General features: G+C 44.2%; 1 protein-coding gene across 6 annotated transcripts in view; it reads left to right on the forward strand.

The window, feature by feature from the left end:
* The window catches only part of npas1 (neuronal PAS domain protein 1), a 68775-nt gene extending 49723 nt beyond the window's left edge, over positions 1–19052 (forward strand). For 5 of the 6 annotated variants that reach the window (XM_080888130.1, XM_080888129.1, XM_080888131.1 and 2 more), the window contains 9 exons: positions 3694–3761; positions 5377–5466; positions 11490–11664; positions 11810–11925; positions 12287–12483; positions 12670–12776; positions 12981–13128; positions 14462–14574; positions 15702–19052. In XM_080888130.1, coding sequence (XP_080744256.1) covers positions 3694–3761; positions 5377–5466; positions 11490–11664; positions 11810–11925; positions 12287–12483; positions 12670–12776; positions 12981–13128; positions 14462–14574; positions 15702–16804 — 2117 coding nt within the window. In that variant the 3' untranslated portion in view covers positions 16805–19052. The remainder of the gene's footprint in view (positions 1–3693; positions 3762–5376; positions 5467–11489; positions 11665–11809; positions 11926–12286; positions 12484–12669; positions 12777–12980; positions 13129–14461; positions 14575–15701) is intronic. The other variant, XM_080888132.1, reaches the window with a different exon arrangement.
* Positions 19053–19758: the final 706 nt, after the last annotated feature.

Below are 19758 nucleotides of genomic sequence, written 5' to 3' on the forward strand. Positions count from 1 at the left end.
CAATGGAATTAAATCTCTTAGCAGAGTCCCGGGAAGCTAATGGAATCGGAGTGTGACAGAATAGCTCGATTAAAGACCTCAGCCATCCCTGCGTCCAGCTCTGCACACAAGTCACGGTGTTTATTGGCACAAACTCACTTAAAGGAGAATTGCAATTTAACGCATCTTAACTAAAGTCAGGTTTTATTGCTTTTGAACATTTTTTTATGGTTAAAAACTGAAGGATTTGATGAGATCAGGGATCAAAAAAAGAGTAATCAGGCAGTCACACATTTTTTAAACAAGTTAACAGTTCATGCAGGAAACCAAGACTGGGATGTCAAACTAATTTTAGTACATAAAGCTCAAACAGCCCGGACCAGTTAAATCAAACATGCACATATACTCATCATAATATATGTATGTAAAACTCCCTTACTTTAATTGTAGCATTACATGTGCAGTGTCTTTGTTAATAGGAATCATGTCAAACTGACAGTTACTTAGGCCTCTGCATTGGGTGAATGTAGCGTTTCAGGTCCCGGTTCAGTACACGATCTATTCTTAGCGACATGCAATGCTTCCTGGTGCAAAATTCATTGAAAAGGTCAAACATGATGCCCTCCTTTTCTGCAATTTTCACATTTAGCAAAAAAAAAAAAATTCCAGCGGGCTGTGCTTTGACTCTTTGAGGGCTGCATGTTTGACACCCATGATCGAGACCACTTTCTTGATTTAGGAGTTGAGTTGAAGCCCTCTTTCTTTCCAGCGCTTCAACTGGGCCAGGAGTCACAGATACAGGAATCTGGCAAATTAAACTTTTATTACACTGAGTGCCACCACTTTTTTTCTTGGCTGAAGGTGATCTTTTGGGGCAAAATTCTCTTGGTTATATATTTATGCTTAAACAAGAGGGAATAACGTCCAGTTGTCTGTACAAAAGAGTTAAGATTCACAAAAATATTCCAAAATCTTGTTTGACCACAACAATATTCAACTACAAATGATGTTTTCAGGCACAATGATGAGATGTGTTGTCCAAAACTATCTAAATGAAACATTTAGCAGATCAGATCAGACTTTAATAACGTGGCCACATTGTTGGTTTGTTAATGTCTGTCCAATCATTTGTCATCTGTTTTGACTTGGTCTACCAATAAGACGCATGCACAGCAAGTTCAAAATAAGATCTAAGTTGTAAAAAAAGATGTTATTGTTTGAATTATGATTTATAATGACATAAAATATTACAGAAGCTGTAATATTAAGGTATACACACAGAATAATGCAAAGCCCTCACTCGCACACGGGCACACACATAGAGAAGGGGTTCACAGTAGCACTACAGAGGGATCTTTGTTCTCAGAGTGTGATACCATCAACGCTGTGAGACTCTTTCCCTTCACATGTGCGCAAGAATACACCATACACGCGCATGCTGTGCGCACACACACACACGCACACACACACACACACACACACACACACACACACACACACACACACACACACACACACACACACACACATCAGGTCCAGTGTTTTGGTTTCCTGGTTGCCCTATTGTACTGTGGCAGTCTTTAATAAATGGTCCTCTGTGTATTTGTGTCTGCGTGTGTGTGCAGGGGTGTGACTCATCTGTCAGCCCCGCTGGCCTCATGTCACATTCAGCGTTTCCTTGGGCCCGCTGACACTACTCAGCACAACTGATCACCCACCATCACCGTCGCTCCTCCAGGGTTCTGTGGCACGAAAGCCAGAACAGACACACACACTTTCACAACAATCGAAGTGCGTTTGTCTTCTGTTTTGATTAATTCTTATATGGTTACCACGGGGGTTGATTCCTCCAAGCTTCCTAGCACTGCGGCTGCATCGCTGCCCCACAAGGGAGCCTGCTAGGCAGGCAGAGAGCGAAATGGGCTCCCCATCCCCCTCCAGGCAGGGACTGACTAGGCTGAAGGGTCCCAGCACCAGACCCCCTTTCATAGCCCTGAATGGACTTGCCTTATTTAAATTCACACTCTGTCACACAGGGGGACCCCAATCTCACAATGCCACTGTGGCTTTGTCCGGCAACTCTGTATTTATGTGTATATGTGTGTGTGTGAGAGAGAGAGTTTGTGTGTGTGCACGGGTATTTGTGTTGTTTAATCGGAGAGCATGTTGCTGCTGTGTAGTCTGTGCATGAGAATTCATTGCTGTGTGTATTCCTAAAGTGTGTGTATGTGTGTGTCTATAGCTCTAATGGAATGCCTCCCTCTTCTATTCAACAAACCCACATCACAAGCAGGCAGCTGGGCAATATATATGTGCGTGTGATTGTATATGTGTGTGTGTGTGTTGGTGGGTGTGTGTGTTCCGATCCCCCCTCTGTGTTCAGTTGTAACCCACAGCAGCGCTTTCATTTTCCTGTCATAACGTGTATTGATTTCCCGCAGCCTTGCAGCGACACACACATACACACGCGCAGATATCCAATGATCCTTAAAGGCACGCACACAGACTCACACGCGTACATACATTTATATGCTCTTATACACACATATTTTGGGTACACACGGACATACGCAGTTTGTCTCCATTGGACGGGGAACATTGTGTTCAAAAGCAGCCCTGTTGGAGTGAGATTAGTTCTCACATATGGTCCCCACTTTTGCAATCACACACTTGCAGGTGCATAAACACCGTCACACACTCCTTCTGACATAAAACAGTAAATACACCTGATTGCAAAATTAATCTTCCACGTCAGTGGCGGCACCCCCAACCCCCATGCCCATGTTTGCTTTGGAGAAAGCGATCACTCTCTCCTTCCTTAAGGTTTTTCATTTTCCCTACCCTCTGTGCTCCTCTCATACCTATCTTCGCCCTCCTCCCCTCCTCCTCCACCTAACCACCTCCAACTCTATTTGTATTGTAATTGCCTTGGTAAACACCACCACTTTGGCACTGAAGCAGCTCTGATAGCTTGTGTTTGGGATGCATTAAGAGTGGTGATGCAGACACTGTGTGTGTGTGTGTGTGTGTGTGTGTGTGTGTGTGTGTGTGTGTGTGTGTGTGTGTGTGTGTGTGTGTGTTTGCTTGTTTGTTTGTATGCCTGGCAGAGATTGAGTGGTATGCGTCACGCAGCGCTCCACCTTATGTGCACTTTTTTTTTTTAAGCACGGTAAATTCTTCTTTTATCAGACATAATTGCTTCAAGTTTCACTTTTGATTTTGCTGAAGATTTTAAAGTTGTGAAAGAGATCCCACGTTAATGCAAAATCCTCTATTTCCAGATCAATTTGTGTAATCACTTATTCCTCAAAGCTGTATTAACTCATCCAAAAAAATGGAAATTAATCCATCAGCGTGGCTTAAACCCGACCGGCAAAATGATTTCCTACATATTAAGACGTTTGTGTTTTATTTATGCAGCTTTGACTAATTAAGCTGCTTCTGATGGTTACACTGACCAAGAGCATGGCCTTTCTAACTGTAATATGTGATCTTAACTGTCTAGTACTAAACATGGAGACTTTTTTTTTTAGCATTTTGTCATACTACAGTAATAAAAACACGCACCTTACCTACAGAAACCCAAATTTCTGCACTGAAAAAGCCCTGCTCATGATCAATTAACAAAATCTACTCACCTGCTATAATATCAACAGGTATAAAATGCTGCCCGCCAGCATTTTATGACAATGTCTGTCTCCTTTTTCTCTGCAGTTAGACGTTCATCTCATTCTCTGGCGACTGACATGTTTGAGCAGCACCTAGGGGCACACCTCCTGCAGGTAACGACCGCATCACCCACACATTGCTTCTTGTACCGCACTGATTATGTCTATAGTTGACTTTTTTGCCATGCTTATGTTGTGTTGTTAAGCAGAGAAACTAGTTTTTTCAGATGTATCAAAAGTTGAAGTTAGAAATGTTTTTTCCCCTCCTAACAGTCACATTTGTTTGATTATCCAGCTGTGCTAAGTCGCTGCTATGTGTGATCACAGCCTGCACTGGCTCAAGTCGTTCTGCCTTGACTCATATTTCCAGGCAAATTCCTAAACACAGTCACACTCAGACACAGAAGCACATCGCGTAACCCTCAGATGCTGCCAAAGAATACCTCCCTTTTGCACTAACGGATGAACACAGCCCGAGGGGTACTCTGGGGCAGGAGGGCTGCTGGGGTGACGAAATGCAGAATGTAGGCAAAGACTCAGAGGAAGAGCAAAGGAGGTAGCACTGCAGATTGTACTTTGGAGGGAGCTTAGGGAGGGGGAGGCGGTAGGAAGAACAGGTAGGAGTGGGAACAGGTGGAGGGATAAAAGGAGAGTAGAGAAGTGAGAAGGTTGTGGTAAAACAAAGAAACATTACATATGTCTGCTCTCCTCTGGCATTTTAAAGAGGAAGAGAGGCTTAGAGAACGGCGCTGATAGAAATCAAATTAACGCTCCAGAAAAACTGTATGATTCTTCCCCTCCCAGCCGTTCTTCCACAGTAATAGCCTGATAATTGCACTTTAGTTCTCCGACATTCATGCGGCTGGTTTCTCCTCGCCGCGACACACGACGCTCCACACCCCGGCCACACATTTGCATACTGGATGTGTCAGTTGCATAAATTACCACTGCCACTTTAAGCACTAGGCCGCCAAAATAGCAATCATTTTTCTAGAGCAAAGTGGCCCTGGTGTGTGTGCATGTGTGTGTGAGGCTGAGACTGTGTCAGCTCACTCCTGGATGCTTGTTATGACGATTAATATTATTCTCTGAAGCAGTCCCCTCTAATGGGCTGGCTGTATACCTTTCACTTCTCATTAGAATCACTGCAGGCCGTAATGACTCTGGTTCTATCTGTGTCTGTGTTTATTTGTCCGTGTGTGTGCGTGTGTGGCTGGAGATCCAGGATGAAGCTTCGACTCTTGGTTTATTACGGCTGATTGGAACAGCCCCTGGTCTATAAGCTCAGTTTCTCATGTCTCGTTGCTGAATTTGTTTAAGTGCGCCTTTCTTGATGCACGTGCGTATGTGTGTGTTTGTGGACGTCCACACCGCATGCGTTGCGTCTGCCTCTGTTTTGTTCACCGTTTGTTCGGTCACGCAGGTCTCACTCGCAGCTGTCGCGCGTGTAGCTGCGTCTATGGGAATTGTTTCATGTCTATTCACATTTATGCACGTCATGTGAGTTTTTTGCGCGCGCGTGTGAGCGTGCTCACCAGTTGAGAGAAGAGGCCGAAGGGTGATGGGTTGTTTGTTCTCTAGCTCATTGTAATTTGTTCGATACACGCTAATTGCTCTAATTTGTCTGTTTTGTTTCTGTTTGCCTTTATGTCTGCGTCTCTGCGTGCATGTGTGTGTGTGCGTGTTTTTGTGTGCCCACGTGTGTGTCCCTGTGTGTTTATGTGCACAGTCTCTAGATGGCTTTGTGTTTGTGGTCAGCCAGGAGGGACGGTTCCTCTACATCTCAGAGACAGTTTCTATCTACCTGGGACTCTCACAGGTAAGACAACCTCATCTCACTCTCTTTATGTCTCTCTCACACAACACACACACACACACACACACACACACGCACACCCACACACACACGTGACCACATAATCCTTTATTTACAAGTGCATTTGCACACATGTGCCTGTCTTCTCTTTATGCTTTCATATCCCTTCCCAGGAGCGCGTGTGTTTGTGTGTCTGTGTGTGAGTGTGAATATCTTTGACTTCACTCTCTGTGCTCATCTCTGGAGTACAACTCTCACAGGGGCAATGCTGCTCTCTCTCTCTCTAGCTCTCTCTGCCGCCCTCTCTCCCTCTCCAGGTGCTCACCTCTGTTGATTGCCTGTGGCCTCTTGTACTGTGAATGTTAAGTCCTGCCATTTTGCCCAGATGCATAAATAATAACAGTAATTACTGGCCTAGCAATCAAAGTGTCGCCCCAGCGCGCTGGGCCTGTCTAGGGGAACAAATCGATAGGCATCTTAAAAGCCACATTGATTGTAGGGAGGGGGAAAAACACCAAGGGGGATGGGAAGATAGATAGAGACAGCCAGAGAGAGAAAGAGAGGGGGAGGAAAGGAGGAGAGGTGTGATAAGAGAGAGATGTTTCAAACTAAGAAGAATGGGTACAGCACGAGAGAGCGAGAGAGAGGCAAGTGTAACAATAACAGATGTAACTGAGGGTTTTTTCTTTGTTTAAGGGCAGTCGCTGAAACCATTAACAAACTTAAGAATAAGTTTTAAGGATATGTTTTTTTTTCCTTTTAGTACAGTACTCACATGAAGGAGATCTCATTAGTCTCCATTGGTCCTTGGCCACCATTATCATTCATATCTGTACTGACTGGAAAAATCTCTAAATATATATATGTATAATTATCAGAGCAGATAAATCAAACAGATGTTGTCCCCAGTTATGAAATCACTGTAACTTAGGGATATAATGTCAGAAGTAGTTTTTTGTTAAGCAGAAAATGTGATATTAAACAAAAAATATATCTATACACATGCAAGAGGATAACAGGCTTAGCTTTTAAACCATTGCTCATTGTTTCATTTAATTTCAGATGGATGTTGTACTTTCTTTCTGTATTGTTAAGGCTGTGTAATTCTTTAATTGCATACTGATATTGACTGTTTTCAGTCTATTGTGATTGCTGCACATGTGATGAATGTTACTACATTCTTGTTTTACACCGTAATACAAAGAAAAAAAATGCAGCAAGCAAGTTTGAAATGGAAAGATTTTCTTTAGATGCATTTTACTAAATCCTTCCTCAACTTTGTTAAGTTGCACTGATAGTCTGTAATTTTGGCCCTGGTCATAAATATACTTTCCTCCACCTGTACACAATGATGTCCTGAATTGCACCTGTAAGTCAGTGTAAAGAAAACTTGAGGGGGGAAATAGGTTTTTAGTTTTCAGATATTTAGTCATTGTTTAATGTTGAACTGGAGACTTGTAGGAAAAAAATGAGCTCACTGACTCCATTTTTTTCCTGATGGAGTTTCATATCATGAAGAGCCACAAGACATGTTTGTCCCCCCTCCCCATGTTCTCACTACTCTCTTGACCCCCAAAATTGTTCTTGCAACAGAAGATATAGTTCAGTCTCTTAAATCAGTGGTTCTCAAGCTTGTTCTTGTATGCTGAGCTTGAAAAGTTGAAAAAGTTCACCTCACTTTGTTTTTACTAATTATTCACAATAAAAAAGAATCAAAAATCACATTTTCAAGATGACCTCATCAAGCCCTTTCTTATTTTCCACATATACAAATATTCATTCAGTTTCCCTCTATGTTTTTGTTGTGGTTGTCCATGCCACTCCTGCAGAGCTGCTGTGCCTTACAGATAGAGGAGGCTTCAGAAGGCGCTTGCAATAAGGAAACATAGGTCTTTCCTTTCACAGATCACTCTCTGTCTCCCATTTTCACTGGGAGGAGTTAAGATGCGGGGAAGAGAAAAAAGTGAGGGAAGCTTGAAGACATGCTAGCATAATAAAAAGCACCCATTGCTCTACAGCTAAGATCGATTCACAGCAAGTAAGGAGAAGAAGAACGATTACAACGCCTAATTACTCTTAATGTGAGGCAGACTTGAAACTATTCTTTAAACTTTCCTGTCATGGGGCATTCAATGAAGGTTAATATAAAGTTGGATTAGGACAAGGATTGTCTTGAATTGTCGTGGAGTTTTTGAGTCTTCTTTGCAAACACACACACACACAATGTACATGTAAACACAGAGAGATACAAAAGAAAGTGACGTAGAGAAGACAGAACAAAAAGGGGAGCTGCAGAGAGGAACAGCGAGAACCAGACAGACAATTACAAGAGAGAAAGAAAATAAAGCAGAGGAATATGGGGAGAGACGGTGGTAAAGAGGAGCGAGAGAGTCTGAGTGTGTAAATAGAGTTTAAATGTGCAGTAGGAATGAAATTCGCCTTGGGATTGCCTAGGTAAACAAGACAGCCGAGGCTTTGGTGGAGATGCTAATAAAACAGAGCTGTTCTTATCAGCTGAGCAGATGGCCTAACCCATCACATCTCCTCAAAGTGGGCCTAAGCCATCAGCATTCTAATGAAATTATTTATGATCTAAGATTACGTTCCAAACCTTAAACATACAGCGCCACGTTTACCTTCCCGAAAAGATGAGGACGGCCGGGCACAGAGGAGGTTTATGATGAGAAAGACACAGCCAGAAAGGGCAGGTAGACGGGGTTCGGGGAGGGGGGCGAGCGCGAATATACAGTGTGTTTATGGACACAAGCAATGAGATGGAAAAACGCACAACAGGAAAGAAGGGAAGGTGGGAGGGAGAGGACAAAACACTTCAATATACTTTGCTGGTGAGTGGAGGCGGACACAGGGGAGAGGGGAAGGACAGACAAACAATGTTCTGAGTGAAAAAGTATAAGTGGTTGTTTGTTTTAGAGGGCATGTCGCCCCTGTGGACCGCCCCAGCCCCGCGTCTCCTGTCCCCCCGTCTGACCCCTCTGCCCTGGCTTACCACCCGGGCCACTCCCCTGACAGTGGGGTTGCTTAGCCGACTTAGCCCAGGTCAGGTACCTTGACCAAGGGCACAGCCCTCTGCCCATTCCCCTGGCGCACAGGTATCTTTTTTCTTTTTTGTCTGGCTCACTTGGTTTTCAGGCCCGGGAGCACGAGGGATAAACCTGGGAGCGACACATAGCAGATGAGGCAGGGGGGAGAAGACATGGAAACAGAAGAGGGGAGGGCAGAATAGCTGGAGAGACAAAGGTTGGAGAAGATGAGGGAGGAGACATGAAAAGGATGGAGGAGTAAAAGTAGGATAAAAAAAAAAGGGATAAATGGGGTAAAGAGGAGGGAGGAAGGATGGTAGATTGAGGGAGGAGAGAATTGATCTGCGAATGGTTAGTATGCAGCCCCCACTCCACCTCCGCCCCACCCCATCTTCCCCTCCCTCCTCTCCTCTCCTCTCCCATCAGTCAGTGAGGGCTGAGGGCTGAGAGTATGTTGTGGACCACTGCCCGGATGCCTCATACATATTAAAGCCCCCTGCTATTATTTATATCATGTCTCTGCTTCCCCTGCTCGCTGCCCCTCGTCCCCACCACACCACCATACATGCATGCACGTGCATCTCTGCGCGCACACACACACAGGTTCACACAGATGCGCTGACAGACAACTACTCGCACAAACAGTGACACACAATGACACACGGAGACATAAAAACAGACAGTCTAGTCACATACGCAGGGAAACAGAGGCGCGCCGTGTGCTTGCATAGGCACAAACGCACACACGCAGACACACACACGCTCTCAGAGAGATTTGAATGATCTCGGTCTCTCCTCACGCCTCCCTTTGCGCCACATTCTATACCTGTTTTTATGTCTGAGCCTGACTCATCCTCTCAATCGCTTCGTCCCTTCCTCATCTTCTCATTTCTGTCTGATCTTTTTTCAATCTCGCCCTCCTGCTTGAGATGAAGTGATATTATTCGGATAGGTCTTAAGCCCGGTAAAGCCCATAAGGACCTGTTCGCCTCTCTACCTAATAGAGATATCCAGCCATTTAATGGACAGCTGCAAACTCTTAACTTTAAAACATTAATGAACGAGTCAGTTTTGATGTCAGACTCAAAAAGCACGCAGCTGTAGAGTGCTGACGTATTAACGACGCTGAGGAGAAGAAGGATCGGTAAACAAAAACACTGAATTTTCCTCGTGTTAAAAATTCTTGATTAAAAAGAGTTTGCTGACGTACGTGAAGGTCAGCTAGCACAGTGCTGTTGGTCTCCACATTTACCAGCCTCACCTGTTAGAGCTGGACAGAGAACGAGGGAGAAATAAATACATTAGACCTCAACAGCACAGTCTTTGGAAGTGAAAAAGTGAAAAGAGTTTGCCAACTGAGAGCCAAACACACACACACGCTTGCTGTATATTACTCTGCTGAGCCGTTATCAGAGCTTCTGCTTATCACTGTGGGAGCTGCGATCCAGTGTGCTCTTATGTGATGCATGAGGTTAGCTGAGAAAAGAGACATTTTTATAAAGAAAAGAAATGTAAATAATGTCATTCATTTAATTCCCCTTTGTGTAGGGGGGTATATATTTTGAGGTTTCTGCTTTTTATTAGACCCCTGAACTATCTGAAACCTGTGTTGCTCAATGTCTTAATGGTTAAAATGCATAAGATTTAATTGATTTTTCTTATCTTGGACTTTCTCAGTAACTGCATTTATTATTGTCTTGATGCTATCAGATATTAAAATCCTCAAATATCTATCCAAATATGTTCCCAGGTCAGCATGGTCAGCTGTTCTCGCACGTTTTCAAAGTGTGACAGTAGCACAGTTGTTACGGGATAATTACTTTTCGAGTCTTGCAAGTATGCAGGGCAGCCTCTCCATATGGTGCCCATCAAATCTAGTATTTAATAATATGTTTATTACAGGTGGCGCAGTTGCGAAATGTGGCACCGTCTCCCAAGAAATTAAGGCCTGCGTGTCTGGCGCTGAATAACATAAGGGGTGATAAAACCTCGTCTGTCATCTCCCCTCACTCGGTGGGGTTTCCTACATCTTTACCCCTCTCTGTTCCCTCATTGTCGATCGCTGTTATTCGCCTGCTCCCGCCTTCCTGTTCCCCTTCTTCCTCTCCCCCGGCTGTGATGTCCTTGAGGGCCTGCTGAAGCTCCCATAAAGCCTGCAGTAAATGGCTCTAATCCGGTAATAAATGGCTGTGTCCTACAGACAAGGGTGTGAGGCTGCTGCAGCCACGGCTTTATCAGATGGAATAGTATTGGCACACACACAAATGCGCGCACACACACACAGACACACATTCACAGATGTAATGGAACCTGCATAGATGTGTGTAAGCATGCATGCCCCCCCTTTTCTGCTTCTCTCTCACACACACACTTATTCATGCTGCTTCAGATGGAATCACACCTTCTTCAATTGTGCCGCTTTTATGGATGCCATGCAAGAGCAGTGCCATTATTGCCTTTAAATGATTAGAGATGCGACTATGATGCATTATGATGATAGGATCATATAGAGCTGTATGAGCTGTTACGCTGCTGCCTGCTGGGATAGACTGTAACTGAATGAAGGAGCTGGGAGGGACACGGGGAATAAGAAGTATAGTAATGTGACCTTTGGAGATAGTTGGAGTTCACCTGTTTTTAATCAGCAAATACAATTGATTTTTATCTCCTCCTGGTTTTATTTGTGTAGCACTGTAGTCACTTGATCCTCCGAGACAGGACTTAAATGTGTGTGTGTATGTGTGCGCGAGCATGTTGGAGGGGTGGCAGGTGGGGCTGTCTTACATCCTCTCATTCCTTGTTCAGTTGTAACCCAGAGCGGCACTTTCATTTTCCCGTCATAACATATATTGATTTTTTTTTTCAGTGCACTTGTGTGTGTGTGTGTGTGTGTCTGTGTGTATTTGTAGGCGTGTGCTCGCTCACGTATAGTTATTTTTGCACAAAGCGTCTGGTTTTGATCGGTTTGTGTGTGCTTCTCTTCAGGTGGAGCTGACTGGCAGCAGTGTGTTCGACTACATCCACCCAGCGGACCACGTCGAGATGGCGGAGCGGCTGGGAATCAGGCCACATCTACGGGCCGAGGCCGGCTGTCACACAGCCCCTGAGAGCGCTTCCAGCTCTGCGTCCACCTCCTCCTTAGCTGGTACCCCTGAACCCGGTACTGTCATGGCAAGAAAGCAGAAAGAAATATAACAAATACATAATATGATTTTCAACAATTCACTGTGCTCAAATGGCATTACTAAGACAAAAGTCAAAAAAATATATTCTTGAAACAGCTAATGTTATTTTCTCATCCCCAGCAGCTCCATCCAGTCCTCATTCTCCTGCCGACGATCCACCCGAGCGTGGCTTTTTTATCCGCATGAAGTCCACGCTCACCAAAAGAGGCCTGCATGTCAAGTCTTCTGGATACAAGGTATGAGAGAAAATGCGCCACCATAATTTGAGAACATATTATGCATTCCTTAGCTTACTTGCATGTGTTCGGAATAAAATAACAATTTGGGTTTGTGCTGCTGGTGTTTCACACACACGCACAAGGTGGTCATTGCCAGTATATTTTATGGCTGTGCCCTTATTTCGCTCTGAACCGCTCCACGTATCACAGTTTACTGCGCTCACTGCTAATATGTCCAAGTTTATTACATATTGATAAATGCTACATTTTCTAAATCAGTGCATCAAACAGCTCTGATTCCACCTGATCTTTATTTAGTAATCCTCTTATAGACTGGCTTGTGCGTATGAGTGCGTAAGAAAGACTTTGTGCTTGTCAGGTAATCCACGTGACGGGACGAATCCGCTGCCGCCCCGCTCTCGTCCCGGGCTCCACCCGATCAGTGCGTCGACCAATGGGTTTGGTTGCGCTGGCGCACACTCTCCCGCCCTCCACGCTTAATGAAGTCCGCATGGAGAGCCACATGTTTGTGTTCCGAGTGAACATGGACCTACAGGTTACATACTGTGAGAACAGGTAATCCATCTATTGTTTTGCCTTTTGGGAGTCGCTCTATCTTTCATGTTTTTTCATGAGGAGCTGGCAGAGCACCCAGCCAGTTGGTGGTGTTAGCACACACATCTGCTTCTGTTTGGCTGACAAATGTGTGTGTGTGTTTTTTGTTTGTTTGTTTGTTTGTTTTCTTCCTCCAATGCTCTACAGGATCTCTGAGTATATGGATCTGACTCCAGCAGAGGTAGTGGGACATACCTGTTACCATTTCATCCATGTAGAAGACCTGGAGAACCTCCGGCAGAGCCACGAGGACTGTGAGTCACATACATATGGATACGTATAATATATGACGTTCATCCCCATCCCTCTCTTTCTTCAAGTATCTGAACTTGGCAGAGCTGCTACAAGAGCCTGTTGAAATCTCCTCCTGTACTGTTGTTAGAGGCGCCCTCTGCTGCCACCTTCATGAACTGTCAAACCATTAACAGGTTTCTTTTCTTCCCATCTTTGCTCCTCAGTGCTAAGAAAAGGCCAGGTAGTGACTGGTTATTATCGCTGGCTCCAGAGGAGAGGAGGGTACCTGTGGATCCAGTCCACTGCCACTGTGTCCATCAACCACAAAGCCCCCCACGAACGCAACGTTATCTGGGTTAACTACGTCCTGAGGTCAGTAGAACCGGAGCAAAGCTGAAACCGCCGTTTCTCCACGAGTGCTGTTAGGAAGTCATTTTATGTATGCAGGCATCACACTGTGTACAGAGACCCTTTGAAGGGATAGCTGATGAAATGTACAGGGATTATTGGGATAGGGAGGTTCATTTATTCCAGCATGTGAGAAAACTGGTAAGGATACACACGAAACGAGGAGATCAAAGCAGCAAACCACTGCCTAATTAATGTAATGGTTATTTTTGATTTTATTATAAATCTTGAAAGATTGGCTAAAATATCATTAAATTCTTCTTATTCTTTTAATAGATTTTTAGATTAGTTTGAATTTGCTAATGTTTCTGACAGTTTCTATGCGTCACGACCAACATACAGTAAAATTTGCGGCTTCAAAAAGCCGTACTTTTTCTTTCAAAATGTTCCTCATTCGACAGTCAAATGTTTATTTTATCTTGTATTTTAAATAGTAATTAGTAAAAGTTATCACTTTTTCATACCTTTTGCAGTTCGGGTTTTTTCATCCTGCATAATGTTCCTTTATGCATTATTCTATTGTTATTTAACGCTATTATTCTGAATAAGCAGACACCCTGTTACAGAAAGCTCCAAATCAGATTAAGAAAATTTTGAAAAACCTTGCACCTTGATTTCTTTTTAAATATAAATTACCTTTTAAGTGTCATATTACCTTTGTTTAAGGCTTTGGTGTGTTTACCACGGAGCGAGCGCGAGAGAACACAACAGAACGCGCGCATAGCAGCAGAGCAGTCAGACAAAAACAAGAGGAGTAGGCTGAATTTCAATGCTAATTGGACTGAAGCTATATAATTACAACAAATGGATGTCAGAATTTTGGGGCTGAATGGTGTTTTAGTTAATTAGTGCTGTAATTACAAGAGCTCATTAACTTCTCCAACAGCCTCCTCCTTGTCTGAGCTTAACTGTGTATAGGTGGGCTGCTGAGTGGAGCATTTGTGTGTGTGTGTGTGTGTGTGTGTGTGTGCATCTGCGTGTGTTTCGGGGGGTGCGGTCTGCCTGTGTGTCTGTTTGCATGTGTCAGTGTTTGTGCATGTGTGATAAGGGCTGTTGGAAGGAGTGAGTGTGTGTTAGATGGAGGTTAGAAGGGTGTGAGGCAGTTTGGCTATTGGAGGTAGTTATTAGGCTGATTATATGTTGTTTCCATCTCTAAGTATTCACTTAAATCAGCATGGCATTCCTGTTTTTTTTTAAGTGTAAGTGGCTTTAAGTGGTAGATGATTTGTGTATACATCCAGCTTTTCACTCTCTCCCTTTCTCTTTTTTCCCATTTTTTTTACATCTATCCATCCAGTCGAACAGAGCTGCCCGACACTCCCCTGGATCTGCTGCAGCTACCAGAGAGCATAAGAGCAGAGCGACTTCGAATCAGCTCGTCCCCGACCGATGGCTCCACACAGGCCCGAGGTACCACACTACGTACTAGGGCTGCCACGATTTGTCGACTAGTCACGATTACGTCGACTATCAAAATCGTCGACGACTGATTTAATAGTCGACGCGTCGTTTGAAACTTTGTACGATCACAAAAGACGCAGGAATAAGTGGCAGGATTTAAGAGTGTAATAACGGACTGAAACAGAAGATGGCAGCATTGCATGTACAAGGATGTCAGCTACCGTTAAACCCCGAAGAAGAAGAAGAAGAAGAAGCAGCTGTGTCCCAGAATTCATAGCGCGGCCCAGCGCAGTTTCCAACAATGGCGGCAGCTAGTTAGTTTTAATGTTACTCTTATTATTCTTTCTGGGTCACAAAATAAACGTTTAACATATTTTCAGGCGAGAATGTAGCTGTGTAAACCTCAAATATCTGCTCAGTTTATCAGGACACCACATATTTTCAAAAGCGCTCCGACGTTTTCGGAGACATCTGTTACCCACTAGCTCGTTAGCGAGCCGGGGGCTAGGCTCACTAGCGCCGTGAGAACACCGGACTCCCCGCAAATCGTTTTCAAACCCACCGCCGTCTTTCGCTACTCAGGTTAAATATATATGAGTCACTTAGATAACTTAAAATGTTATTGTTTGGCTTTTTTTTTTAGTATTTTATTTGTTCCTGAGTAAATCAGTTTGTCTGAGATTAAAGTTATAGTTTTTACACAGCTAAATAAACATCAAGCAGACAGCTGATTATCAGAAGTGTGAGATGCTCCAGAATATACTCCAGTGTCCTGTTATATTTTAGATAGCAAGGAGTTTATTAATCTTCACCGAAACAATCTGCAAATTTCATTAAAATTCAATAAACTATCATCTTGTCTTTATTTTTAGTTAGCACAGACCTTAAACACTTAAAGCTGTAAGCTAATGATAGTTATATAAGAGCAGATGCTGCTGGTGCAATAAGCTGTAGTTTTACGTCTAATGGATGATGATCTGATTAGTCGACTAATCGCAAAAATAATCGGTGACTAGTCGACTATCAAAATAATCGTTTGTGGCAGCCCTACTACGTACATTGCTACCTTACTGTGACGTCCCATTGATGCACTCGCCCGTGCCTCATCGTGTCATAAAAATCTCCTTCCTCCTCAGGCTCGCAACCTGTGAAGAGCTCAGTGGGGAAAAGCGACCCTGACACTAAAGGCAGAGACAAATTCACCACCACGGCCATTCAATCAGAGGACAGGAGGAAGCGCCTGCTGAGGTCTGACCCGGAGGGCGCACCTCCCGAAACCCGTCGCAGACTGGAGGAGCTCCGTCACACGGAGGAGAGTGTCTCTGCCTCCTCAGACCTGGCGAGCGAAAGCGAGGGGGAAGAGGAAGATGAAACCGAGTGGGACCAGGGAGGCGACAGCGACAGATTGAAACGGGAAGACAGCGGAGGAGGAGGTAAACAGAGCAGAGGAGGAGACACCCCGACGAGAGGGGAGAGGGGAGGGAGGGTGCACAATGGCCGGGCTGTGATCCAGCAGCTGAAAAGTGTAGTGACTCCATCTCCCCTGCCCGGCAGCCCAGGCATCAAGACTGAGCATGAAGCCCTGACCACCGGGGGGCGCTGGGGATCACACACTCAAACTTCCACCTCACACACACACACCACTCAGCCCCAGCCCTCGCATGCACACACGCCGTCCAGCAGCCTCAATGGTGACAGCCCCACCACCCCGATCCCGGACTCCTCTTCCAGCAGCGAAGCCCCACCGAAGGGTTTGTTCACTCCCCCGTCCCCAGCTTTGTCCCCCGCCATGCCCGTGTCCTCCCCGTTGCCCCGCGAGGACAGGGCTGTGTCGGCGGGGGTGGTCAGCCGGAGCAGTGGCGGTAGTGGTGGTTTAGGTAACGGTCCTGACTTTGAGCTGCTTCAGAGACTGGCTGCTGGAAGTGCAGCGGGCCGGGTCCTCTTCCACCCCCTTGCCCTCGGCCCGCAGGGCCCTCAGAGCCTCTATGCCCCAAGCACTATCCGCTACGCTCCACCTGAGCTCCCCCCTTCCCACCACCACAGCACAGGACACAGTGATGGCCTGCAGCTACGCTCGGACCACCACAAGGGACCCCCACCGGCCTTCTTCCCCCACCTACAGCGGCTGGCCGGCCTTCCACCCTTCAGTGGTTTCTCCCCATCTGACAGCCCCTTCTCCTCTAGCCTGCCCTTCTGTATGAATGGACTGAGGGGGGCTGCGGGCACAGAGGAGGACTGAGTCTCAGAGGGGAGGATGTGAGAGGAGAAAATAAACTGAAGGAGAGAGCGGAGTGACAGGATGGAAAGAGAGACATTGAAAAGGGCAGGAGAGACAGAAGTGGCAGTAGATTAAACCTCTGAGGACGTTACTAATTGGACAATGAGTTGAATAACTGCAATCTAAAGTGTGTGACAAGCCGCTGCCATAGGATTTTATCATGTCAGCCTGTTGTGTACGAGTGACAGTGACTCTCAGAGAAACGGGGACATGGAAACTTTTGACTGGTTGTCCCTCAAGACTTTTCATCTTCGCGACAACAACGAACTCTGCTCTGTGACTTTCTCTAGATGACTGTGTTGATTTATGTGTCTCTTCCACTCAGAGAAGCCATATTGTACATAGAGAGAAAACCATGACGACCCTCAGCTCACATCCTCACCGTCAATGTCCGTCACCGCACATTAACCCAATTAACCCTAAAACCAGTAGGAAGAGATGGGCACTCGTCTGTAGGAATAAAAATGACTTTGGAATATAAATTTTTATTATTGCAGTATTATACAAATCATCTCTTTCAGTGGGCTCCGGGTGACAGTTTGATTATAGGGTTTCAACTTAAAATAGGTGGAGACAGCTTTTTGGTGTTTTGTATCGATACTTAAAATAATAATATAAAACAATAATATTGAAAAAAAGATCCAAGTATTCATCGATTCAGCCATACTAAAAGCACACTTTTGGGACAAAAGTATGATTAAAGTAGTCCCAGACATTCCATTATATATAAGGGAAGGAAATGCAATGCAGACAGGACGCTATTTGTATTGTTTGATTATAGGAAGGCGATTTGTTTAACTGATTATGACTTCTAGTGTATCATGACAATGTACAATGCTGCAGTTGTGTTTGTGTATGAAAGCCATATTCTTGTTTGTTTTTAGGTTTATATTGTTTTTCTTCACCAGGTGAAACCGATTGGGAAATTGTTTAAAATACGACTGTTTTAGTGGATGAAAAAAAATGTGAAAATGCTTTAGGAGGGGAAATGTGCTGGACAGAAGTGTTTTTATCATTTAAACATGTTTTGTTTTTTTTGTTTTTTCTGAGCACTTACCGAAATTTGTTCTGGTGTGAACTCTAAAGCACTTCACGGTTCGGCGTGTGATCCTGTTAAAACAGAAAACAATGCAAGAGCGGCCGCTAATATCATAGCCTGAGCACGGTATGTGGAGTGGGGGTGGGGGGGGTGGGGGATATAAATGCTCATTTAGAAAGGCAGGTAAATAAACAAGACCACATGTGGTCATTAAAATGTGACCGTCGGAGGTCGATAAAACAAAACAGAATTGTTCTGATATTGGTTTCAGTTCAAGCGAGTCAACTGGAGATAAAGTTTTAAATTAAAAAGTGGGGATATGAAACACTTTAAATTTCAGTTTCATAGCAATTGATTGGAGCTCCTCTCAGGAAAAACAAAACACTTTTGACTTGGAAAAAATGAAACAACTAAAACAAAATTATACATATATGTGTAAGAAAATCACAACTAAAATAATAAGAAGGAGAATTCATAAATAATAACATTTGGAAATTTCACCCGGCCAAACTCATCAGGAAAAAGAAGTGAGAAGAATAAAATTTAACCACGATATGCAGTGATATAAGCTGTGAGAGAGATACGTTAAAAACAGTCTAGCACTTTGTAATAAGGTCGTCTGATCTGCCATGTTAGCCAAATACATGTAAATTTATATATACAGCAATTTGTTGAAAGCCAGGCCTTCTGGCACTATTTTCTTTGTCCTTCTTCTAAATTGAGATTATGATCGACAGCCTGATCTGAGGGTTCGCTTCATGGAACTGCTCATATCGTCACGTCTGACAGAGGCGGGGTGGGGCTGGGTGGGGTTTTTAAAAAAAAGACGGGGCGGGGGAAAGGGTGCACTACACACCCATACTACAAATATGTGTCAGCGCACATATTCTCGGGTGTTTACTGGTATAATAAGTGTGTGTGTGTGTGTTTGAATGCGGGCGTGTTCGCCTGTTAAAAGTGTGTGAGTGAGTTTGGATTTTGTTTTGTTTTTGGGTTTTTCTGTTGTTGTTGAATTAAACGGCTAACCCCTCGCCCATCACTGTGAATCTAACATTATTCTCCCATCTTTGTGAATACTCCACCCACTCGTCAAATAAAATGAACAAATGTAAAAATAATAACAGTGATACAGATGATGATGATGATAACAATAAAATATTCCAGTAGAGGAGCACAACTCAATGTCGGTTGTTTCTTTCTTGCTTTTGCAGGCGTGGAGAGTAAGCAGTTGTGATATCTGAAGTTTTAAATGTGTTGATGCTTTCGATTTCTACATATAGCTCCTTGAGATTTCATGTGATTTAAATAGATACAATTTTTTCTGCACTCACATTTGTTAATTCTTTTCATTTAACATGCATATTCTGAGTACTTAGAAGACAAATGCAGAGAGGATGTGTTGATTCTTGCACAGTTCTTTATTAAAATAGATAGATAGATAGATAGATAGATAGATAGTTAGTTAGTTAGTTAGTGCAGGTCAGACTAGACATCACTTGAGTGTTAGTTGCTTTGAAATAAACCCAGAAGCGCAGAGAGTCTCTCACTTATAGGTGTTCATGCATTACCACGTGTGTGTGTACATTGGCCGTTTGCTTGCATGTCTGTCTGTGTGTGTGTGCGTGCATTTCCGTGAATTTGTGTGTGTTGTCTAAAGCAGCCCCAGGGAGGGGCTCTGACATTGAAGACGGGTTAAATCCTGTTTTACATTCAAGTGGCAGGCCGTAGTTCATTAGAGTGAGGATCATTCCTCCTCAAGACCAAAGGAAGCGCATACTAAACAAGAGCAGTTGTTGGGGAGAAAATGCCATTGTACGTGCAAAACCGTATGTACTGTATAAGTGGGTGTGTGTGCGTGTGTGCTGATGTGCCGTGA

Source organism: Rhamphochromis sp. 'chilingali', assembly GCF_963969265.1.
Source record: "Rhamphochromis sp. 'chilingali' genome assembly, chromosome: 8".
NCBI classification, from domain to species: Eukaryota; Metazoa; Chordata; class Actinopteri; order Cichliformes; family Cichlidae; genus Rhamphochromis; species Rhamphochromis sp. 'chilingali'.